Source organism: Myiozetetes cayanensis, unplaced genomic scaffold (assembly GCF_022539395.1).
Source record: "Myiozetetes cayanensis isolate MyiCay16 unplaced genomic scaffold, myiCay2020 scf10, whole genome shotgun sequence".
In the NCBI taxonomy this organism is placed as follows: domain Eukaryota; kingdom Metazoa; phylum Chordata; class Aves; order Passeriformes; family Tyrannidae; genus Myiozetetes; species Myiozetetes cayanensis.
The window spans coordinates 29470336-29496620 of NW_026086605.1; the positions used below are offsets into that span (position 1 = coordinate 29470336).

Genomic DNA, 26285 nt, shown 5'->3' on the forward strand with positions numbered 1-26285 from the left:
TAATCAATCAATGATTGATGAGAAAATGGTCAAAAGCTTTGGATTTTCAGAGCATCGTACCAAAGAACACTATATTTTTCAGGTTTGTTCACATTTCATCCTAAATTGTGTCAGGATGGTAGAACAGCAACAAAAAATTCTTTCCATTCTCTAAACATAACTGAACCTCCACAAAGTAAAAAGCATATTATCATCAAGCACAAGTCTGATTTTGCACAGACTTATCTGAGTTGGCAATGGGCTTTTTCCAGATTTCTTTGAAATTTTTAACACATTAAGAAGGGAGGTGAAAATTTTATATCCTCTCCCTTCCACTTTCTGAAAAGAGAGATTAAGACAAGCACAAGCCAGCTGAGCTACATAACAGTTATGATACTGTTGTAAAAGCAATGAAATATTTACATGTCTTGATACATTCAAGACATTTTTAAGCATCCATATTAGCACTTCAAAGCACAGCACTAAGTAAAGTCTTCTCAATGATTCTTCATGGTATTTTATCATCACTCTGACTGAAGAAGTAAATGAAGAAAGTGCAAGTAACTTCCTTGAGTCTTTTGCCTGCTAAGCTGAACTGCTCTCCAGGCATGGTGCAATCCCCTTCTCCCAAATGCCACAGTTTACACTGCTCCATAGCTAAATGTCAAATAAATGCTAGATATTTTTTGTAAAACAAACAAAAACTAAAGAAAAAAACAAAAAAACCAAAACAAATAAAAACCAAAACAAAAACCAACCAAACAAACAAACAAAAAAAACCAAAAACAAAAAACCAAAACACCCAAACCCCAAAAAAGGACTGTTCAATTGTACATCAAATAAGGTAATTAAAAATCAACATCAACTGAACCAAGTAAGAATCAGGAAATACAGCACTGGGAATTTATTAAGATGGGTGTTATGGCTTACACTGATTTCACAAATTATAATGGATGTACTGATCCTATTGATACAGCACATTAAGAGAACGATCTGCAAATAAGCCTAGTTTATGAAAAGATTACTTTTAATAGCATTTATTGTACAAAACTCCAGCAAATTTATCAAGGTTTCTCCTTTAAACAACAATTCACATTCATCTCCTTACATTAGTCAAATGTTTTCTGAGGTTCCCAGAAGATCCAAAGAAAAGGAATAAAGAAACACACTAATAAACACATATCCTCAGATGATGGTGCCTCTTCAAAATAACAGATAATGTGGCAGTTTTCTACTAAATGTAAGAACGAAGAAAAGCCTGAATGGCCATTTATTTTATGCTTGATGATTACAAAGTCTATAAAACTCACAAGCAAGCAATGCTAGAACTGAAAGATGAGAACATGACTTACCTCAGTTTCTATTAAATAAAACACAAACAACAAAAACCCCCACATCTGATGGGATTCCTCTGGGTTCTGAAGAAACTCTTTCCACTTACACTTTAATGTTAGACAGCAGTCAGAACAGTTCCTCCCCTCGGCTGCTATGTGCATCCAGCTACTTAACTTAAATCCCATTCCTCTCACTTCCCAGATTCTGGAATTGTTAAACAGCAAAAGCATCCCCAAAGGGAAGTGAATCACAATTTAAGAAAAAAAAATCAGGAGACTGAGGAGTTGAAAAATAAGAGCAGTTGAAATAAAGCAGCCTATAAACCAGCAAAAATGATGAATGTTCTTCAGAGATCCTGATGAGTTGTACTATTGCTGCCAAATGCTTTAGGAAGTTCAGACTCCGACTGCACTGGGAAAACCTGTTGGCTGTGGTTTGTTTTTTTAAATGCTACTATGAAGACTTTAAGGCCAGAGTTTTCCATTGCTATGAACAAACCTCAGCCTCATAACAAGCCATCACATGAACAAAAGTAATTGCTCCTACCAGAAAAGGAAAAGAAAGTATTTCTAAGCTATTGCTGCACAGTAATTTGAGCTCAACAGCCAAATATTCCAGTTCTTTTCCCAAGGATACCCTAACACCCTAAACTGCTACTGCTTTAAACAGTTGTGTTTTTTGCTGCAGAAACACAAAGATCCATTTTTTATCCATACAACTGAAGCCTTTGAGAAGTTTGAAGAAGAGATGATTTTGGCTGCATCTCACCTAGCACTGCCAGCTGTCTCATCCAAACTGAGAGCTCCACATCATGAACAAACCTAGAGTGACATACTTTAGTGTCAGTGCAGACAAAATGTTTTTGCAGTAGACTCCTCTTGCTTGCCTACCACCCAGAAAGAGATTATGAATGAGCAGTTCTGACATGCAGTAGTCTTTCTGAAAGCATTCAGACAAAAAGATCAAAAACAAACAAAAAAAACCCCTAATCCCATCTTATATGCTGGTTTACACTAAACCAACAAGAATTGCTTGTGAAGGTTCAAGTGACCTCTCTTCTGTGGATGTGCCTGCCTGTCATGCACAGTCACAGCACAAGACACGGGTGCACAACATGACCACCTAGTTCAGCTTTGGCTCTGTCTCACCAAGAAGGTGTGTAAGAATGGACCAGCAAGCAAACAGCAGAGTACTGGACAATGAGAGCAACCAAGGCTGGATGTGAAGATGAATGCTAATATATAAGGACTAGGCTTCAAAATCTGGAAGCTTAAATTCATAGTCATGGAGCTGACACATACAGGACGTCTAAGGTTAAGATGCAAGGAGGTAGTGAGACCTAGAAGACAAAAGTACACAAAGACAGCCAAGGTATTACAAAGGTTCATCAAAACAATCGACAGGAAAGCCTTTGGAATTATAATCTGTAACAAAAATCAAATGGAAGGCAAAGAATATCTCAGGGGCAAAGGGAGAAGAAAGATGTAGCAAAGAACAAGAACATGCATGTTCCCGTGAACACTGACAGGTTCTGCTCTCATTTCACCAGAGACAAGAATTAACTTGTGAACACACATTTGGGAAGCAAAGCTTATTCTCATCACTGTGAGCTGCTCTGATACCAGAGGGAAATACCCAGCTTTTACTGTACACACTGGGTACAGCTGCAGGGAATGGAAAGGCAACCATGAACTAGGAGGAGTTGTGTTATGCTAAGGAGCTGGACCCCAGGGGTCAGACTCTTTTGCAAGTATCTTCAACCAGATTCAGGGCTTTGTAATTTACTTGCTTGTCTTTTACTTCTCAGCATCTGCAAACAGCCTTTCCAATTCAAGAAGCCAAATCATTTATCAACAAAAACTTGACATCTAACCCCTTTACTCTCAAAGTAAATACCAGTATTTAGTATTACAGCAACAATTCTGCAAAGCCTGCAAGACAACTGTGGCAATGGATGCTCACTTTTTCTTTCTTGCAAGCTGTCCATGAACATTAATTTCTTCAGGTATTTTTTATCTTCTTGCAGGTTTCAATTATTTTCTTCCACGATAATTAAATGACAGACATAAACTAATTGTACTGAATTCTGTATAAGAGATCTGTAAGAAATCCTTTGAGGAATGTCACAGTCCCCTTTGTCAGCGAATACTTGTAAAACCCTTTATCCAGAACACAGTTAACCAAAAGTAATACACAGTCAGAAGTTACCTCAGTGCTGAGCATCCTTTCAGGACACTGCTTACAAGAAATACCATGTCACAGACACAGCAGCTGGGCAATATTTGTAAGAAGCCCAATTTCCAACACACTTCTTTTCAGACACTAGGTTTTACTTCATGAGCACCAAGTTTCAAAGATTAATCTAATGTTACCAGACATTTCTAGAAAATGGTCTGTTTTGATGTGATGCTCAACTTTGTCTCATAGTGTTCTCCAGAGATTTTTAAAGTACTTTCAGGGGGTTTTCTAAGTGATTTATAGTTATTTATACCACGTTACACCATTTTTTTCATGATTTATATCACATTTAGGACCAAGAAACCTGATTTCTCCTAGTCTATACTTTTAAGTCAAGACCAATAAAGTAAACTGAACAGGAATGTTAATAAAGCAAGACAATTTCTTGAAGAGTGTTTTTGGGGTTTTTTTACTAGCGAGAATACATTTTACTCAGATGTCTCCTTGTTTCTATTTACTGTACTCTTACCTCAAGAAAATAAGAGCTGATTCTGTTTCCTTTCCATTACAAGAGACATTTTCTGTCACTGGGTTCTAGATCAAAACTAATTCTATACATTTATACTTCTATTAAGCCATGTAAGGAAGCATCCAAATGCATGTTAGTAGATGAAGCATTAAACCAGACAGTTGAGGTCCGATCATTAGAACCAAAAGCAGGCTAGAAAAGTAGGCTTAAAAGTAGGCTAAAACAAACTATGGTCCTCCTTGAAGAAATCCCACATCAAGGAGCTCCCATCAGTTTCTGCTGGCTTACAGAAACCCTGTAACTTACAAACACGCCAGTGAAGACATTGAAAAAAACCACCCCAAAATACACCCAACACATTCTACCCAAAGTTTACAAACAAAAGCTCCTGAGAAGCAGTGTATTTTGAAATTTGTCAATACTTCATGGATTTTCCTACGTTCTTCATCAACTTCATGAGAAATTTTGCATGTAGATGAAAATGCCGAGATGTTTAGGATGTGCATCTAATGATCTAGGCCTACATCTATATATGTGTATCATTACATATACCCACACACAGCCATAAATACAGTAGTTTTTGATTTTCTTAAAGATAATGCCCCTTAACCCAAAGTTCCTCCTGACAAAAACACACGTCTTTTTGAACAAAACTACTAAATAACTCAAAAGAAATATACTGACCAACCTGACCAAAACAGACAATTGTGCTGAGTGACTCCTTCTGCTTGAGACAGCAACTCAAATTCCACATCTTCTCCAGTATTTTTGTCTTATCAATTAATACCATAAGTTGCTCAAACTAAAACTTGTGTAGTCAGCAACTAACTTTCCATGATCACTAATGTGTTTCTGAATTCATGTGAAAAATGAGATAGAAAAAGAGGAACATGAAAACAACAGGCACTATAACAATATCAATGCACAAAAACATGACATGAACATCACACACATGAAATTAAAACATAGGAAGAAGACACAATGCAAGAACTCAAAAGCTCCAAAGTAAAAGAAACAAATGGGGTAAACAAAGACATGACATGTACATTCTGGAGCAGAGGGGTCAAAGCAAACCAAAAGCTACTTAAGGTTATGATTTTTTTACATTGGGTTCTTATCAGACAGGAGGAGGTTGGAAAGCTTGGATAAAGCTGTTTGCCAGCACATGCTGAACATACAGTGTGGTCATATTTCTACCCTAGCACTATATATTTAAAAGAGTAATTTTAGAAGGATAGCAGAGGTGATTTGTCTTCACTGCAGTCTTAAATCAGGTAACTCAATGTAGGGTAAAAACAAAGAAATAAAAAAATCAAACCCATTTTTAGCCTTTTAATAAAATCTCTTGGGTTTTCTAGCTAAAGCAGAAATTCTACTTGCTAGTGACTGACAAAAGCCTTGTTTTAGATTCAAAGGTAATTCCTTATCGTTACATAATATCAAATATATTGTCCCTCCCCATCTTAAGTGTACTATTAGTGTTCCATGGAGAATATAAGTTTTATATAATGGAAGCAAATGTGAACCATGCAACAACATATGGCAATGAAGATGTCTTTTGTCAAAGTGATTTTCACCTGATAATTTTTTAAGAAGTCAAATTATTAACATAAATTATCATAATAAGAAGAAGAAATCTTAAACAATATTAACTTTTGCTTTTGCATCTATGCACTGAAACTCAGAATATACTGTTGCTTTTCTGCAACAAATATGAGACGTCAACAATGAAAATCTGATCAGGAAAAAACCCTAAGATATACCTATGACTTTAAAGTCAGGATATAAGAAAATATTTTAAGTATGACTAGATACACAGCTTGGACTGACTGTAACTTAAATAGCACAAAGGGTGATTATTTAAAGAGAGTATTTCCAAAATTTAATTACTTAATTTAAAAGAAATGTTTGTAACAAACATTTAAACAAAAGCGCTGCAAAAGAATGCGAGGGATGCTCTGCAGGAAGGATTCTACTCCCACACGCAGCACAGAACCTCTTAAAGAAGGCCACCTTGCATGGCAGCAAAAGTATTAGAAGTGGGGAATGAACTGCAGGCAGTGGTAACCGGGAAGGAAGGCACACAGTACTCACAGAACTCCTTCTCCACGAGGTTTGTGTGAATTTATCAGCGTATGCGCGCGATGCCCCTGCAGGTTTTTGACTCTCCTTCTGGCAGTTACATCTAGTGGCCTTCATTACCCCCAAAAAGAGAAAAAGAAAAAGAATTATAGATTAACCAACTAAGCCTCTCGAAAAGTACAGCCAAGGCCCAGTGTTCAAACATCCTGCATTATACTACTTTAGACGACAATATGATTAAACTGTGGAAATACTATTTATAGCACTGCACAACTGCTGCTTTTCCTGAAGTGTATTTACAAGTAATCCAGAATAAAGGTTGACTTCTGGAAAGAGTGATCTGGGATTCTCTTCTTTTAACAGCAGAGCAGAAAGCCCAATCTTTCCTGTTTCAGAGGGAATGATTGAAACTAGACAGGGAAAGGATGAAGACCAGGTCAGCTCCAGTGCACATGGGTACAAAAGCACACTCTAGACATTTCTTTAGAGTTTATCACCACACAACGCTGTCTCCAACTATGATAAACAAATATGGTGTGAACCTCTTGGCATCTCATCTACCCTACCTGTAAGATCTTGCTGTGGTTTTAAATGGCTTGAACATGTGGGGTTATTTTACAAGAATTATCACAGCAGGTGAATTTACCAGAATTAAATGCAGAGATACACATGGTAAAATCCAAACTCAGAACAAAACCAAAAAGGTACATGTGACTTTTGCTTGAGGCCTTGTGTCTTCCTGAACCTAATTTATTATGAAAGTGTCCCCATAACTTGTCCTTATTTGGCCAATTTAATCTGACTATTCAACATGCCTTTTATTGTTGGTTTGTTTTTTGTTTTTTTTTTTTTTTAAAAAGAATCAACTTTGAATACTAACTTGCTCAGTTTTAAATTCTATGGTGCCATTTTTTATTAAACCAACATAGAGTAGAGGAACGGAGAAGGATTAAAAAAAAACAACAAAAGCTTCAAGAATGATAAGCCCAATATTTGTTAATTTTTAAAATACTTTAAACATGGTCTTACCTTTGCCCATTGTTAGTTTTCTAGAGCAGTTAGCATTCTAGAGCAGTTTCTAGAATTTATTGTTCAAACAGTTTTGGAAATGAAATACTTTCAACAGTGGTAAAAACATCCCAGCCTAGTGCCACAAATACAAATCATGACTAGTCTACAGAATTAAAGATTTCAGGAGCACAACTGCAAACACACTGGGACATGTAGAATCAGCCTGCTGGAACTGAATCTCTACAGACCCAGGAGCCAGGTGGGTCCAAACAGAACCCAAACCTTCCTTTGTTATAATGAAAGTGTAGGAAAAAAGTTAGCTGTGTAGCTGCCTTAAAGCCTTCACCAGAATTGCCTGCTAAAGTTCCACTCTGCAGGGCACACTTGGGATTTTGCTAAACTTTCAGCATTATACTCACAAGCTGATGCTCTAATTGGTTGATTGTTTCATCCTTTTTCTTCAGTTCATCTTTGAGCTGCCTGATCTCATTCAGCAGATCATCCATCTGCAATAGAACAATGGGCACTATCAGGTTTTCTGTAAGGACTACACAGTCTAACTCCACACCCCTACAGGACATCAGGTGTGCATGGAGAACTGGCAGTAACAGCACATTACATTTCCACCTCCCATTCCCATGGAGAGATGGGCTGTAGGCACACAGACTACAGAGTGAAGAGGCTTGACTGGAAGTCTCTTTAAGAGGCCATTATAATTATGTAAAGTTCAGAGCCAAAACAAAAAAAGATAAATACTCAAAAGTGAATTTTTTAAAAACTCATTTTAACAAAACTGAAAAAAGGAAGTGTATAAATATTCCTTAGGTTTGCATTTAAACAGAAGAAAGAATCAACAAGCAGTACGTCAGAGTGACATACACTTTTGGTGTGTTTTTTAAATACAAACAGGTTTGTATCTCTATTTCTGTAGAGTCAATCAGTGTCATTTACCTTAAATGTTGACTCAGGCTCTTGTGGTTCCGGACTCGATGGAACTGAGAGGTTGATGTCCTGGAGCGACACATTTTCATCACTCTACCAGAGAGCAAAACAAGAACACAAGCTTGAATTACTTGCTGAAACAGCTCCATTGCAAACTTGCTCTCAAGGATGGAGATACATTAGGTCTCTGCAAAACCTGTTACAGTGCCTGACTTCTCTTACCCCTAATTTCCCCTTTTTTTCCCTGATAGGAAAACTTTCCTTGTGAATGTGCACAGCACCTGAATAAGGAAAAAAAAAAAATCACAAAACAAGACAAACCATTTCAAGCAAAAGTACCTTGCATGGCTTTTAAAAGCTCTGTACCTCTGGTATACTTTTTATTGTCATTAAAAAGCAAGTAAGTGGAGTAATAAAACATTCCACAACAGTAGACTAAGGACTAATTACAAAGAAGGTTAGTATGTCACAGTCTCTGGTGATTTAAATCAGCCCTATGCTATACCTGACTCAGTCACTGGCAAAGCAGGAACTAAGTTCATTTGCATCAATTCCCTTACTGCTGCCTTAATTATGTCAATACACATGTAAAGAACACAGGGCAACTGAATAAAAACCAGTTCTAATTGTCAGTGGAAACTCAAGCCTCCCATGTGAACACATGCTAGGATTAATCTATGAAACTTGGCTTGAGGTACATGGCCTGAAGTATGTAAACTGATGGAGGATTAACACTGCAGACTTCCACACTTAATGAGCTATGTAGGGATAGTCTTCAGTTACATATTATTTTAACTTGATATAAATTTATTTATCTATTTTTATATATGTATATGTAAATATATTTTTTCACATACAATGTTTAATCCAAGAATATAACATGCTCATTTAAGAAACAGTCAAGTAATTGGGTAGTGACTCATCATTTCACAGTCCTTTTCTGTTGCTTGTTACAGAAAGCTGTTTCAACCACTACCTTCTAGAGTGATTTTCAACTCAATCACATGCTCTGGAAAGTTTTTGCAGGACTTAAGTCAACAGCACACACTTCAGCTTTTGGCCAGTTTTGGGGGGTCCCGATGTAAACTGAGGTAACCACACACCTTAAGACATGTTTTCAAGAGGCTTATAAAATTACAGCAAAGCTGAAGTCAGAAACCATTAGAAAATACACAGGCAAGACTTGGAAAACCATCCTAAATTTACTAATACCTGCACAAAAGGAGCAGGTGGTTGTGGTGCAAAAAATCCACACACACATTCTCATCACTTTTGGAATACTCCAGGATGAGAAGCCTGCTCTGAGAAAACCTTTATGTTAACTTCGGAAGACGAGTATGAAGTGATGTAATTGCCCTCCCCAGCAACACTTTAGCATTTATCTGCATAGTGCCTACACGACAAATCCAGAGGAATGTCTAAAGTTTTTCAGTCATGGCTATCAGAGTAACCTGGTTTCATGCTGAATATTACTTCATATTCCTTTGCAAAAGTCATCTGCTGAGAAAATTAATACCATCTCAGTTTTCTACAAAGCAACTGATCTTGTTTTAAGACAAACTCAGTGAGAGATTAAGATACAATTTAAGTGTAGGGGTAGGCAAATTATGTAACAATTACTTCTTCCCCACTGTCAGGCACTTTATTTCTCTGGACAAATAACCTGCTACATGTCAAACATTTTTACTAACCTGCTCCCAAACGTTACAGTCTAACTGAAGCTCTTGATTAAAGTCTCAAGTCTTCGTCTGTCATTTTTAATCCATCTCAAGAAACATGAGCTCATGGGAATAACACTTCATGACGGCTGTCACAGGCACACTGCAACTCATCCAAGGACAGTCCCAAACTGAACCTGTACCTGTGAGTGGCTGTACCTACCATGCTCTCATGCCAATATTTTACAAAAGTGTGAAATCTTTAGTATGAATGACAACCAAACCCCTGTGCTTGCTTCACCTTACAAATTCCCAAAGAACTCATTTATCGCTTTTTGTAAACTGAATAGTAAATGTTGATTTTTACTTAATGACAGATTATTATTTATGAATATGTATATTATCAGGTACAAGTATATAGTAAAGAATAGACTAAAAAATCCTCACTACCTTTCCAACCTACTGTGCTGATTACTCCCACCAGCAGTTTACCTACCATGGATTGTGGGGCTTTGAGCACTGCAGTTTTTCTGCTGATAAGCAGTTCAGCAGCTCAAAAATGTCACATTTGCTTGTATTTTCTTCTATCCTCTCAATAGTTAAATGTTCTCATTTTATGTTGTTTATTTCAAAAATCAAAAATTAACACCAAAAATCAAGCTCTGTGATGCAATACAGCATAACAGTCCTGGGAACATATCTGAACATCATAAACATGCACCTCTATACAGCACACAGCTGTTCTCACTGCCTGTCCTTTCCAGCTTCCCTTTTTTCCTTGCTTTCTTTGGGTGGTATTACTTGCAGGCTTTAGTTAAAAGCACATGTAAAATAAAGAAAAACTACAGAACTTCTAAAAGAATAAAAGAAACAAGATAAATGGTATTCTCTCTCAGAAGAAACCTCCTATATTGCTTGAGAGGAAGATACAAAGCTTAAAGCTGAAAGACAAAAGGTGTTCTCATTACACTAACATATTTCAAGTTCTTCTGTTACAAAAATCAACCCATTTGCACTTTCAGCAATTATCTTGTGGTTCCCTAACACCATATGTTGCCTTTTAATACACTAAGATTATACTAATAGTTTCATCTTGAGAATTATTTACATAATTTTACATTACAGCACCTATAGTTTAATAAGAAGTTGAAAAATGTTAAACAAATGCTTCTGAAGTTTACTGAGGTTTACTAAATTTTTACCAAGGTCTAGCTTTCAATTCTCAGTTCAAAGTTTCCTTCAGTATGAATTACTCATTTGAACAGCGAAGATGTTAGGTTAAGTGTCCATCAGGCAGAGGGTGCTGTTCACCTGCTGACTACTTGGCACTTCAAGCGTAGTTCCATTCAGGTATCACTACAAACCACTGTCATGTAGTTTCCATTGCCCACTGTCAAATGCTGTTATTGTGGCAGTGCAACAGTGAACCAACTGCTGAAACCTGCAGTTTTTCAGTTTGATTTTGCTATTGTTTGTTGATTTGTTTTTTGTTCTGTTTCTTTCAAGCACAGTTAAATCACTGAGGAGAACTCTTCTGTGGCTAAGAAAAGAAAATAATTGTAGGGGTAATTTATACAACTTAATACCTGACACCGAGAAGATTTTGCATTTCATAAGTCTACTTCTTCCTTATCATCAGGCTTCTTATAAACAAAGATAAATCTCTCTTACAGATCTCATCAGATGCAAAAAGAAAAGAACACAGTGAATATGTATTTAAAAGGTACACAAGTGACTCACTGATCTAAATGTACTGATGCATTTCACAGTTTTCCACTCCATGGTTCACCTTTTCATTCACACCTCTTCATACAAATGTGCTGCTCATATCTGATAAGTTACAGTGAAGATATGTGCTTAAAAAATATTCCATTCATGAAAGGTAAGTTGAAAAGAAACATTTTTTATAAATCTTGCTTCTCACATTAAAAAGGGCTTCACAGACCTCACAGTTCATTGAACCACTTCATGTTTCTGTCCTCCCTAAAACAGCAGTCAGGGCTGATCTGAGATAACACAGGGTGGTTGCAAGGCACTGGTACCAGTCTTGAAGGAAGTTATTACAGAGGATGGTCAGTCCTAACCTAGATCAAAGGCTCCAGGGCATTAGAAAAAGAACATCCTTACTTATAATTGTATTTACACATTAGCTCTGTAGCCTCAACCCAGAGCAGCAAGTTTATGAAATTAATTGAGGAGGAGGAGGAAGAACCTTTTAAGATCAGAAGAAAACTTATTTACTATTAAGCATGCAGATGAAGTACCTTAGTCCATGTTTAGGAGGCATTAACATTTATATGTCAATTATTACCATAATTAGACTTCAAAAGCATTTACTTCCTTACAATACAAAGGTAGCACTCCAGTTAAGTATTAAAGAGAGAACATTCACCTGCAGTACATCTCCCTGTAAATCATTACAACTGCACTTAGCGCAAGAAGGATCTACATTTTTCACTCCATTTAAGCAGCACAGCATTACTGCAAAGTCAGAGAAGGTTTGACTCACTACTGTGAAATTTTTTAAGAACTCTGCAGGAGAGAGAGTCCTGTTCCTGATTCCACTGTTTGAAGATACAGGGATTTGGCAGTACGTGAGGAGTAAGCAGACAGCACGTGTACTGCTGGCATTGTTATCCTGGCCACATGGAGTTCAGGAAAGGTTGTATTACTCACATAACTATTTGTTTTTCCAAGCAGAACTGGGAATGCAACACCAAGCCCATGCTGCTGGTAATACTCAAGGTAATTTATATACAGTTATGTGAGCTACAGTCACAGCAATGAATCCAGTACAGCACATTAAGTCTCCCTAGGACTCTGCTAGGTACACATTCATTACATGGTGTGCTCTACACTAAGTCACACTACAGATGATTAGATAATTGTATAAAACTAGATTTAATTACTAACTCTTCCTATTTCACTATAACTGTTCCTGTGAGACCTCATGCCTAAGTCCTGACTACAGCTCTATTTCTACCTATTCAAATTAAATATTATTGCTGAATGTCATAACTGGAGAAAGGCAAGACATACACTTAAGGGTATAATGTTGGTGAAGCTAATAGAAGAACTTCTGCTTCCTTATTAGAGCTGGAGTTTGAAAGCTGCCACCTTTGTACCTTGTTTTTTTATATTTTGCAGGAAGAGATCTGTCATACCACCCAGGCTGAGATAAAGTCATAGTTCAGAATGCTAAAGTTCAACTCATTATTTTCAAAACTGTATTTCTGTTCTTTACAGGAAGCTGATAAAAAGTTGCAATATTTTTACTCATTCCTATTAGTATGGAGCTCGATGTTTACAGTAAAAATTTAACACTTTATGTAATGAAAAGGTATTTCACACAAGTTTTGCCCTAATTGTTTAGTAAATAAAGGTAGTAAAGGTCTGAAGTTTTCCACTCTGCAGCAGGCTAATTTACTTTTACATTACTATTAATATTGTTTGATTAAAAGACTGGATAATACATAGGGGAGTAGAATAAACATTCAGAAGTCCAGTGATGAGTTTTTGAAGCAGTGAGTCAAAACAGGGTTAGGTCAGGTCAGAAAAATAGAAGTATGCATGACAAAGTTTGAAGGGAAGAGTGATACCTGTTATTACTAAACTCACTGCTACGGGGAGAGAGTGGGAGAAGATCAAGCTTTTGCCATGAGAAGGAGCAAACTTTGAAAAATGTACTTATTAGGAGTAACTGCTTCATTTTGTGCATTTAAGTTCTTTCAAAAAAACTTTATCTGAGTTTTTGAAGGTGAGGTTTTGTTCTACAACCTTTTTTGAAAGTCCGGCTATTATAAACTAGATCAAGATTTTAAATATGATATTCTGCAGGGCCACACACTATTTGGCTATAATGTGGATGCCTTTACACAATGAACTACACATACAACATGTTGCCTAATTGTCCTTGTGTTACCGGCATTAAAAGCTCTGGATAAAGAGTTCTCTGCTATCTCTGTATTAACTGCATGCTTGGGGCTGTTGGGGACACAGTTTATGCAGTCCACCACTTGGACACTGGGTTCTAAGAACACACCTTCCCTCTGACAATACGTTATTTTTGTTACAATTGTTTTTCCACCGACAGAACCAGAAATACATAGAAATACATCTCAGTTACCAGAGGATGCAAATGCTCACATTTCTAAAAGGCACAGTCACACCCTTGAATTAGCCTCAAGGTTGATTTGTTTTTTGTTTTGCTATGTTTTGTTTTAGTGTCTTACTTTTAAGGTACAAACTTCTTTTCATTGCATTATCCTATTAGAAACGAAGAGCAATAAATCTACTATTAAAAGAGAACATCATACAAATACTTCCCAATGCTAATCCGTATATGCCTCCAAAGAAAGTCTCATGGACTGTTCATTATTTTTATGGTAACAAAGGAATTTTTGTAGCTCAAATGTCATAGTTCTGCTGAGTCATTTAGCAGTTTACTCCCACTACTTGCTACGGTTTGAGGTAAAATGAAAAAGCTCCTTAAAAGCTTTTATGACAATTCATAAAATAGGAAGGTTAAATTTGAACACTTCCAATAGAGATGACCCAGTAGGATTTGCTAAGCTTCTTGTCAAAACACACAGACAGGGTGAAAAGAATGAGGAAAACAAAGCCTTAAGAAAAAGCCCTTAGCACTGACTTGTAAAATTCAAGTTTGATCGGTGGGATCAATTTTAATATTTTTTAATTTTTTTGTAACTCCCAGCTTTTTCAGATCTTAGTGAATAAAAGCTGGTCTTGACATCTATTGATACTCTTTTTTAACTTGACATTTCCTCTGAGAAGTAAGGTAACAGTATTTAATACTGTTTGCAGTCAGTATAGCACTCAGAAAGCAGAAAATGTACTATCTGAAATGGCAACAAAAAGGCACACTTTCTTGAACACTGTAATTCAATGTATAAATCAAATGTCAGTGGCCTAATAAGGCAAAAAAAAAAAACAACCCACAAACATAAGCCCACCTAGGCTCACTCTGCAATATACTTTACTGCTTTTCTTCCATTTAAGCAGCTCACCTGGTGCAGTAACCTCTTCAGCTTCAGCAGCTGAGTTTTGACAGCTGTGCAGTCCTGGACCATGTGCCGCAGGGTCATTTCATCCAGCATCACAGTACTCTCCGGCAAACCCACCAGCTGTCGGGGAGCCTGGTACAGGTTGGGTGCTCCGTAGCTTTCCAAGTGACCAACAGGAGATTCCCGGTAGTTCGATCCCCTAAGAAAGAAATTCAAAACATAAAAACACAGCAGTGGCAAAGCAGAGTTAGTAAGCACTTAGTAAAAAAGGAAGGCCTTATGTAACATGGGCTATATTTACATACTGTGGCAGAAAATAAATACATCAGAAAATGTCAATGCCATTTCACTTAAATGCAGAGCTTTCCTTTCCACTTGTGGAGACCTCTCACAGACTTAACACCACAGTACCCTCAAACCAGTTCCGTCATCAGGATTTCTACAAACTGCCATTCAATCCTATAAGGACTATTGGATTACATTTAATTTACCAACAAATTAAAGAGTAACAAACTGTCTGAACTTAATAATATGCAAGTAGTAAGACACTGGAACACATAAGGTATTTTTATGAAGCATTTCTAGTATCACATCAACACAAGTAACAAGTATTTGGAATAAAAACAGAAGACTAAGCTTTGTGAAGCAATTGTTACAGGCCTCAGTGATGCTCCCACTCAGACATACAACTATTCTGAAAATGTCCTGGTACTCAGTGTCACTTGAGACCCTTTAACGCCAAAAGGAATTTCTCATTAGTGTTGTATTGTTTGGGAGAATAAAGACAAGTCCTTTACCTGTTCAAATCATTTTTACCATGGATGTAATGATCAGTATGGCCAAGATGATAATGATCCTGTGCATTCCATCGCTGTTGTGGTGCTCTTTTCCAGAATCCTTCCTGATGCTGTCTAGCATTTCTGTCTTGCCTATCATAACGGCTCATATTTTCACATTCCTCTATAGAAAGCACAGAGTTAAAAAAAAAATTATAAAATTTGTTCCCTTGTAAATAAAATATTTACTATGTGCTGGTAACAAATGCAGTGTAAAATCTGGTTGGTTTGTTTGTTTAACTGATACAAAACTGTGTATTTTAGAAGTGTCAAGCAGACTTATATAATGATGTCACATTTTTACTAACATACAAACTAGCTACAAGATTAAGAGGAACCTGTAGCAGAAACTACAGAATCCAGCCTTAACAGTATTTCCAGTTCAAGCAGAAAATCATGAGGAGGAGGTAGAGCTACAGGGAAGAAAAGAAATCAAAAAGTAACTGTTTCCTGTCTTTCTTAAGGGCCCTATCTTCAAGTCTTTAAATAGTTGTAACAACCACAAACACAGCAGGACAACACTGTAAAAAGAGAAGAGTACTGCACTCCAAAAGAGACCAGCTTCATTACTTAGAATACAGATACAGCTCACCCTATTCATCTTGTTTGTTTTTCAGTTTCAGAGACAACCTTTATTCCCCTGGACAACCAGCATGATTTAAAACAAGGAAACCAAATAATCTCTTCAAAACACTAACTTTCACAAAGCAACACAGATTACACAAACTTCTTAAGGCAACAATTGCTAAATTTGGCAGCAGCCTGCAAAAAACTAGACAGAAAGCCAAAACAACGGCTACCGGGCAGTCAGACACAGCAAAAACAGTCAGGAACTGCTATTTTGCCACCAGACTTTCTCCTTCACTTACCCAAGGAGTTTTTCCTCACATTGGCAGTCCTTTGCTAGGAGAAACTCCACACAAGAGAACATTGTTTACTCGGCTGCCTACTCAGACAAGTTGCGCACAAGACGCTCATAAACAGGCCTTCCTTCCTGCTCCGCTCCCAGCCTGCGTGTGGTTGGGAAGGGAGCCCAGCCTTACCCTGTGATTTAAAACTGCCGTCCTCGCTCCCTGAATACTTGTTGAGCTAGAACTGTTTCTATAAATAGTGGCCAAGCGGCATCCCAGACTCCAAAGTGAAACTGGGAGAGTTTCTGAGGACCTGGAAAGTCTTAACAGGCTGACGTCAGTGAGGTCGCACAGAATTATGGAAAAAGGGTTGGCAAAAAGTGCCCTGTTACACAGCATTGTAACAAATACTCACAGCTGCAATTCAGTTTTTATCACACAGCTCAATAACCAAAAAATTACATCAGAAAATAAACTCATTCACCTTAAGTAACAGAAGGTTTATTTTCCTTTAGCAAGGTGCTTCTAACAGCTCACAACACACGAAAATTAAAAGCCCTCGTTAAGTTTATAAGTAAGCTTTGGAAAATTAAATTGAGATACTGAGTAAAGACATGTGGATATTAACTAAGTTTTGCTTTTGGAGTGATCAGGTTCACATCAGGGAAAGCCTGGAGGTGGCTTTTGAATTCTTCTTTTCAGACTCTCTTTGCTAAAAATACAGTGATTTCAAGAGAAGAAGAAGAGATACTCAGTTTATGCCACATTATTTTATTAAGAAACCCAACCTCTAAAAAAAGCCAAAATTAACAGTAATTACCTTTTAATGTGTTTGTGGTAAACATTCACCTTTAAAACACATGCTTTTCTGGGAGTTTTAAAATAATTTGTAATGGAATTACTGATGCAATTGCAGTGCATGTTTTAAAAACAAGGAAAATTATGAGAAATTGATCTACCCTTTAAAATCGTTTCTTAGTTTTTCCCTACAGAACTAGAATTACTCTTATTGAAAGAATATGCCCTAGGTTGGGATTGTTACACATTCTGGAAAATTAATTATGTAAAGAGTAAAAATTTCACACCTGTCAGGGCTGAAAAGTTGCATACTGCCAATGGGGTCAATAATTGCTTTTCACACAAGTCCTTTGGAAGACTCATTCTAAGATTAAACACTGCATCTCATACATGCACACAGTTAAAACATGATGTGCCACCATCGTGGTAGAAGTAAAACTATGTAAGTATTTACTGTTATTTTGGCTTCATATCTAATATACATAGAGGACTCGTCACTCAAAGAACTCAGAGGTGCTCTCAAAACAACCCAAATTTGAAAAATCACACCTTAAATCTTAAAGCTTCTGTTACCCTGAATTTTTATACAGTATATAGGAGATATTGTCATTTTGTAGAAGAAAACTAAGACTTATCTCAAAGAATGACACTGTCATTCACCACAGCTGAAAAAAAAAATAACGGTGTCCCAACATTTTCAAATATATCTGAAGATGAGACTGAAAGACTAACTTAAAACTTTGAATTTGATTCTACTGAAATAATTTTAAGAAAAAAACCAGTATGAACCAAGGTTGCACCTTTATTTAAAAGGCACAAATTTCTAACCTTAGAGTTCTTCAAATATGAGTTGTGTTTGGGGAAACGGAAGTATCACCCTTCCTGTATTTCAAATAAGAAACAGTTATTACTTTAAAAAACCCCAACACAATGTGAAGAGTGCATTGACTTATTAAATCAAGAGTCAGAGCAAAGCAACTCAAAAACCTCTTAAGCCCACGAAGCAGTTCCACAGTACGACTGCTTGGCTGATTTACCAACCTTTGTCACGAGGTGGGTCCTCAGGCAGGTCCACATCAAGCATAAGATCATCATCTTCAAGATCACATGAATCAAGATTATTCAAGATATCCTGCAGAAAGAAAAAGTGAGATACAATTGTGCTACGGTATCTCATTTACCCTCCTGTCACAAAAAGATTATTTCGGTGTTTTGTTACATTTGTACTGTACAAACGATGTTACCAGCAACCTCCTCTTTAGAGACAAAGACATCTTACTTGAGAGACAACCAATACAAACAACAACCATCACACCTCCAGTGATATGACACAATAACAGTTCTAGACAAAACAAAGACAGATTAAAACTTTTTTCTGCCTGACACCAATGGAATACTCCAGATATTTTTCTATTCATTAATATCCTGCCTTCTCCCCAGTTGGAAGCATTTTAAAACTAAATTACTTTGCTCACTTAGAATTCTAAAACAGCTTTGTGAAAAGATGATGTTGAATCCCCTTATTTCAGCCCTTATACTATCAAAACATCACTGAAAGGAAGTGGGGGGGACCTATGTTATCTTGACTTTTTGGGCCAATAAAACTTCAAATACACTATTATCAGCATTAAGTTTTGCTTCCTTTTGTCTTTAACACTGTGGCTCATATAAAGCTGTTCCTATAAGGACTAACAGTCAGGTTGCATGGGTGTGCTAACAGCACCAAAAAAAAAAAACAACGCAATAAAAGAGTTAATATTAAATGGAATTACACTTATTCAGTATAGTCAGTCAGGTATATTAAAGAGCAAGGACTGTAGTGTGGCCAAGTCCAGTCCATGTTAAAAAGACAGATTAACCTCTCTTCCTTTAAGAACACCAAGAGGAAAAACTCAAGATCAAGGCTGTAGAACCCCAGCTCATGGCACAGTCAGACACTGCCAGCACCACACTGATGAAAAACCACAGCAGCAAATAAAGCACAGCACCTGACCAAAGAACCCACACACTGTTTTACTTCATTATTCAAAGAAACCTAAACTTACTAATACCAAGTGATTATAACACGAAGTAGGTCTGAGGAAATTGCTAATGGATATAGAGCTCTAACTCTTCATCTCACAGGTAAAGCCATGGCTTTAAGGCCCAAGGTCAGACTGGGGTACTTTACATCTGCCTTTTTTCTAATGGTATCAATTAAGATTTTTCTTCGGTTTATCTGCTACCCCTAAAGGTGATTCACAGGACCAATACTGAAAAATTTACCAATTATTAAGTCAAACAAATGTTTTATAATTATTTATCCAAACATGATCATTAAATACTTAACAGAATACAGGCTATGAGCACACTACAAAACAATATTCCCTTGGAAAGCTATCCCTTTGCTGGCTATCATTTATTGCTTTGTCACAGATGTATGGAAGATGTAAAGGAAGAACATTAACAGACATTTGTCTGAACTGTTGTCTCATTTGTTTTTCAGCAGCCTTCCTACAGCACTCACAAAGGACTACTGCATTTTATTAGAAATGGTGACAAGAGCTAAGTATATTTTAAGATTTTGGGAGGTTTTGTGACATAGAACATTAAACACTTTGCGTTTCTGCAGGGCAAGTAATTTATTGGCTCAGGAGGGAGAGCATGAGATTAAAATAGTTAATATGCACTTTGCAAAACATGAGCAATATAAAGGAAAGATGGAACACTTGAGACAGAACCACCTGTTTTTGTAATATTTCAAAGTCCTACAGGAATTGTTTTGTTTACACATAGTATTCTGTGTATCTACCGGAAAAATAGGAAAACCTACATATCAAGGAATTGTGAATCATAATAAATGCAACTATGGACAAGCTTCACAAAGATATGGAATCCATTTAACAGAAACATGGATTTAATATTTGAGAGAACAAACTGCCTGTAGGAATTTACTTCCTTTTGTTTCCACTGACTTATGTTTTTCCAAAAACTAACAGATTTTTAACTAACCCATATTTTTTAAACAATTCTGTGTGTTTGAGAGGCAGCTTTGGTTTGTTAGTTGATAAATTGTTTCTATGCCATGCTTTGATCTTCAAAATTAGTATGAACAAGCATTATTTTCTTCTACTGCGGGAACCTTAATGAGCATGACAAATAAAGTGGAAACCATGGCCACAAACACGTAAGAAAGCAGAAAACCTTTGCCATTGCATTTAAAAATGCACAATATAAAAACACGGTATGTCAGAGTGTTAACCAATAAACCTGGATAAGCCACTTGACTGTCTTTGTATCAGAACTTTGGAACTCGGATGGTGTCAGAGAAGGACAGCACTTGAGATTCCAAGCATACTTTTCTGTCAACAGCACATTTCATTATGCTTCTGTAATTATACATTCCTCACCACACCGAGGAAGCTCCGGGAAAGGAAACTCCATGCTGGAAAACACAACTGCGAATACCAAGTCTTTGTAATCACTGGACAGTGTGTGAAAGCACTTTGAGCATTTCCCAGCGCTGGTGACTTGGGAAACATAATATCCAAGTAGATGTCATCTTCAAATAGCCATAAGATAAAGAGCAGGTTTCATCAGCACATCAGTACATAAGCCCCCCTCTACTTAGAGACTTCCACTGTTATTCTTTGCACTGCATAAGGAACTGCTGTTAACTACTTGGCACTAGCACAGTTAATAATATGTGCTTAACAGCAATTAGCATCATCAAGTGATTCTGGGCGACAAGCTCAAACAGGACATAAAATTCTTTAAAAGTGCATCAACTCCAACCCTACAGAATAATACATGTTTCAGCAATTATTACAAGATACATAAAAAGAAGAATCCCTATTTTTTTCCTGTAGTTGAGAAGAATGATGCATATTAAAAAGGGTGTGTTTTTCACAAGGCTGATTTAGCATTAGATTTTCAAGACGGTACAACCTAGTCAGAGATTAAGTTTGGGACTGCAAAATCCCAAATCAAACTACAATGCTGTCCCTCAACCTCCTTCTCCACAAAGCTCTTCCACTGTCCACAGGCAGTAATGTTTTGCTTGCTTCATGTAATAGAACAGGGAAAGCTTTAGGTGACACACAGACCTGTGAGTACTGGAGTAAGAACTGAGTAACCTGAGAACCCCAACAGCAGGAAACCCTCATATTGCACAAAGAGATGGAAAAAGACTAAAAGAGGTGAGAATAAGGCACTCCACATGTGTGTAATTGCACCACATCCAGCAGGTTTACTTCCATGTTCTGCACATTCTTTCTGTAGTGGATGTCCTCAGGTGCTGAATCTTACCACAGGTTCAATGAGCAGCCAACAACAGCTCAGGGTTTTAGCCCAATTTGTTGGATGTGTGGAGTTCAGCACCTCCTCCTCAAGAGGCATATCAATAATAAGTTAAGACCAATGTTTTGAAGATTAGGGTACTGTAGAGTAGGTACTTGTGCTGAAGCTGAACAACTTTAAATTCAATGTAAAACAATGTCAAGCATAATAAACTGGAGAAGCAAAATATTCTTCTCATAAAGCTCAGTTTCTAAAAATTCCTCATGCAACATGCATCATAAGCTTTTTCTTCCACTGAAGAGCAGTATTTTTCAGTTCACCAATTTGAGTTCCATTTACCTTAACAGTCTAGGCAAGAGGTCTGATTCTCATCTTTCCTGTTTCTCAGGCTGAGTATTGCAAGGTCATAATGCAGCCAAAAATATAGCACAAAGTGCCCAAGTTAGAAGAGAGATACATATTTACATTTTCTCCCTATTAAACATAAAAAACATGGACCAGTGGAAGTTTACAACACTATGAATATTACATTGGAACTAAGGAAAAAAAACGAAGTCAGGAATTTGGGTTAATGCAAAAATACAAAGCAATTCCAGAAAACAGTCCTCAAACAAATAATTTCAGAGTGTTCACAGAATTGAAAAGAGCCTGAGTTCAAACTACCAACGCCAAGTTATGATATTTTGCTTGAAAAGCAATTGCTTTGAGGTAGTCATGGACTGGTGGTGAGTATCAGGAACAGTATTTTTACCTGTTTCCACAATTCACGATCTCAGACCTCATTCACTTGTTCTACCCTTAGGAAATAAGCAGTTAAAGGAAAATAAGTAATTGGTTTTGTTACTGATTTACTGACTTAGGTGTTGCTTCCAAAGACGACAAAAACGTCCCCAGCAGAAGATAAGCATGAGTAAAAGGAGAGAACAACAGAATAATTTGGCAAGAAACAACTCAAGAGAAATGAAGCATTTGAGAGTAGCACAGAAACCAACAAAGCATCATTTCAGATTCTTGAAGAATGGAAAACGGAAGTAGCTTTTAAAAACAAACCCTAAACAGACCAGGTAGATAAGTCATCTGAAGGGCAGCTAAAGGATAACTGCCAAAGTCAAACACAATTCAAGATCGACAGAAGAAAACAGGGAGACCTTCAGGATCTTTTTCAATGCTATTTTCAACATTGGACAACACCCTCGATAGAGATAAAGATAAAGAAAGAAACAGGATTTCAATACCAGTGTTTAAAAAGGCAATGTTAAATAAGAACTGAACAGAACTGTTAAGTGAAGGCAGAAAACAGAGACAGAAGATATAAGCAGAGGAAAGCACATACTGTGCTATAGGGCTGAAGAGAAAACCCACTGTAAACGAAGTCCTTAGAAAACCACCCTGGGAGACAAAGAATGGAACTCTGCAGGATACCAAAAATGGGATACAAAGTTATTTTAAATGCTTTACCTTATAAGACCCATTAAAGACAGTGAAGCAAAACATCCAAACAAGTACTTTGTAATTTTGTCCATGCTCTGTAACAGACGGTTGCTGTGGCAACAAATGTAACATAAAACCTTTTGGATTTTCAGAACAAAGTTCATGTTTAACTGTTAAACATGACGATTTTAAATAAATATTTACTATTCTTGAAAACATTTTTACAGAGGCATTGTATGTTCTACGTAGGTTTACTGTAAATATACAGGAATTAATTATTAGCTGAAGTTATTACCCAGTGTATCTTAAGCAGCTATCCTTGCTACTCTTTTAATTTTTTTTTTTTATTATAACATCAGGTGTCAGACTGTGTAAGAAATCTGAAACTCAAGAGCACGAAGAAGGAAGAGAAAGAAGAAAACCAGAAATATTAGCCATTCTGTTGAGACTTCACTAATTCATAAACAAGAGCTCTTTCAAACACACAGCCCAAGCTCCACCACAAGCAGCATTCCTTGACTGCCATCTAGCCTCCAGTGATGAGCTCACAAGGAAAACTGAACGGACCACAGCACCTTAACCATCTTTCTGCAGAATCCCAGCAAAATTTCAGAATGTTATCTAATTATTTTTTTTTAAACAGACAGATGCTTTTAAGTAGAGAATTTCCTGTTCACTGTTAAACACGATCATAGAAAGTCGTGAGCATTGATGAGCAGCACAGGCAGAGGAAAAGCAGTCCCTCCTACTCACTGCTTCCAGTCTGTTTGCACAAAAACGAACAATACCAGAAGTTCAGCATTGCCCTTACAGTTTACCTAACCAACAATGGAGTATTTTACACTATAAAGCAGTACATAATTGCTATAGCTACTCTTAACTCGCAGAGTTAATCGTGAATGATCCTCAGTCCCCTTGGATCTGAAGAGCACTTGGATCAGAAGAGCAAGACTTGGCTTAGAGGAAAATAGGGAGGCTTCAAATAATTCCCAGCTGGAAAAGCAACAAAACAGGAATTTCAAAATTCAGAGGATTTGGGGCACAAGCTGCTACAGGACCTCAGTTAAGTTTCCCTGTGCAGTAAAGCTTTAATTTTACCCTTGAGAGACTTCCGGACTAACCTGAATACAGCAAGTTACACAGCATTAATGTGTTCTATTCTTGCACAGTCAGCTTAATATACTTGTTTCTATTTAAAACCAAAACAATCCTCAAATACCTCCCGACTATCTTTAAGCAATTCTATTTTGACCCATCTCTGAATGAACTGTTAACAACACAGGAACCACCCTGCTGCAAAAGTGTATTCTCACCACACTTTACCCTGATACATTTCAACAGCGTGAGCCAAGGACACAAAAAGACCAAAACGCTCTTTACTCAGATCCACACCACACGTGGGAAAGTGGTGGTTTGCTGACTTTCCAGTTTCAAGGAGAATGACAATTAAAGTTATGAGGTGGTATCAGACTTTAGTTGGTATCAACATGGCCTGAATGCAATGTCAAGTGTTCCTCAAAAAACCAAGAAAACCCTGTGTTTAGAACTGGGGAGGGTACTAAGATTAAAACTGGGTGTCCACACTTCATTCAGAGGGACCAAAGCTGTGGGCATTGCAAAAATAATTCACTCCAACATGTATAACACCATGCCTGTCCCCTAAATTTTTGATGCCTCACAACAGAAAATAATACAGAAAGACTCAACAGCAATGTTCTTCTAACTTATCAGGACATCATTTCAGATAAACAGGAAGAATAAAAGGAAACTATGTGTCAGCCCAGGTGTTTTTAACCAAGCCATCTCTAAATGTTCAGAAAACCATTTAAATGAGTTAGATTTATGTCTCTGTTTTACACATCTTTTAAAAATGCTTTCTTGTTTATACTAGTTAGATAACTTTGAAAAACACTCCAACTTGAAGAATACTGTTCTCTGAGTACCTGCTCACTGTTTGAAGAGTTCCTAGGAGTAAGGAAAACAGCATGAGAGACTTAAAAAAATCAGCAATACAGTTAAATGAAGTACAGTAGAATAAATCTGAAGTCCTTCTGCCATTGTAAAATTATGCTGCTTGGTGGAATAAATAAAAAAATTGGAAAGAACAGCACAAACATTAAAACATAACAGTGGATATGCAATTACCAACTCATATAGAAAATGTTCTTTACAACCTTATGAAATAAAACCAGTGCTAACTTCTACCAGAACTTATTCTCATATTTCACACAACACCACATCAGCTGTTGCTCTCTCCCTCTCTCCAGCATACAGATCCAAAAGTGTAATTAACAGCTACCACAAACAAAACACATGAGTCTAAGTGAAGTTGCCTTACTTGGTTTTACCAGCCCAAAGAGCATGAGAAGATTTACTGTGCCAGTTCTCAATCAAGCAGCTCTCAAAGGCTTCCCCATCCCAAAGGGAAAAAGGTAATTTGCCATAAAAGATCATTCACAAACATCTGAAATCTCAAACCAACACCACAAGAGGTTTGTGCACTATAATTCAGTCATATAACCTCCTAATCATGTTTGACAGCAGTGACACCTACATCACACAAGACACAGACAGAAGAGCCATCTCATTAAGCAATTTGGTGTCTCACTACCTCCCCTTGCTGTTAAGCTCTGAAGTTGAAGACTAGAGCAGAGGTGGGAGGGTAGATGGTGGCTATTTTCACTCTGAAGGCAGTGCCTCTGAAATCATTGTCTCTACTTTCATGACATCTCCTTTCTCTGCCACGAGCAGAAAAGTGCCTGCCAGCAAACTCGGCCAAAGGGATGGCTGAGGAGCCCTGCTAACAGATCACACTGAAACCAGTTCATACTCTTAGGTCTGTACTGACAAACATCCATACAGACTGAGTTTTCCCCAGCAATTGCAATTTTCTACTAAAAGCTTAACTGTGGACATGTTAATCAAAAGATGCTCTCCCATTAATTCAGTATGTTCACAAATATTATCTGTTCATAACAAAGACTAAATGCAAAATGTTGACACTGACTTTTGAGGTTTTGAAATCAGAAAGAAGCAGTCCGGTGGTCTTCCAAATACAAATTTTTAGGCATGCCAAAGGTTCTTAGAAAGCGAGAATATGAAAAACAAATGCCACAGATTTCTATACTTGTAATACTGGAAAAATTAAAACAATGACAGTGACTTAACAAAAACTATGAAGTTAGAACAGTGCAATTTAAGTAAATCAGAATAATTTTCATCAGATTCTGGAACGTGGCATTGAGATGACGGGACAAGGAATTGTGGAACTTGGACATGAAGTTACGAGCAACAACAGCAGCTGCCAATAAGCTGCATGGCAATGAAAAACACCTTCAAGGCTGACACTGCAT

The 26285-nt window shown here is 37.1% G+C and overlaps 1 protein-coding gene across 8 annotated transcripts in view; it reads right to left on the reverse strand.

Moving 5' to 3' along the window:
- CCSER2 (coiled-coil serine rich protein 2) overlaps nucleotides 1–26285 on the reverse strand; it is a 64049-nt gene that overhangs the window by 15447 nt on the left and 22317 nt on the right. For all 8 annotated transcript variants that reach the window (XM_050340649.1, XM_050340639.1, XM_050340648.1 and 5 more), the window contains 6 exons: nucleotides 18265–18355; nucleotides 15536–15698; nucleotides 14742–14937; nucleotides 8066–8149; nucleotides 7534–7620; nucleotides 6116–6214 (listed from right to left, as the gene is read on the reverse strand). In XM_050340649.1, the coding sequence (XP_050196606.1) occupies nucleotides 6116–6214; nucleotides 7534–7620; nucleotides 8066–8149; nucleotides 14742–14937; nucleotides 15536–15698; nucleotides 18265–18355 (720 nt within the window). The remainder of the gene's footprint in view (nucleotides 1–6115; nucleotides 6215–7533; nucleotides 7621–8065; nucleotides 8150–14741; nucleotides 14938–15535; nucleotides 15699–18264; nucleotides 18356–26285) is intronic.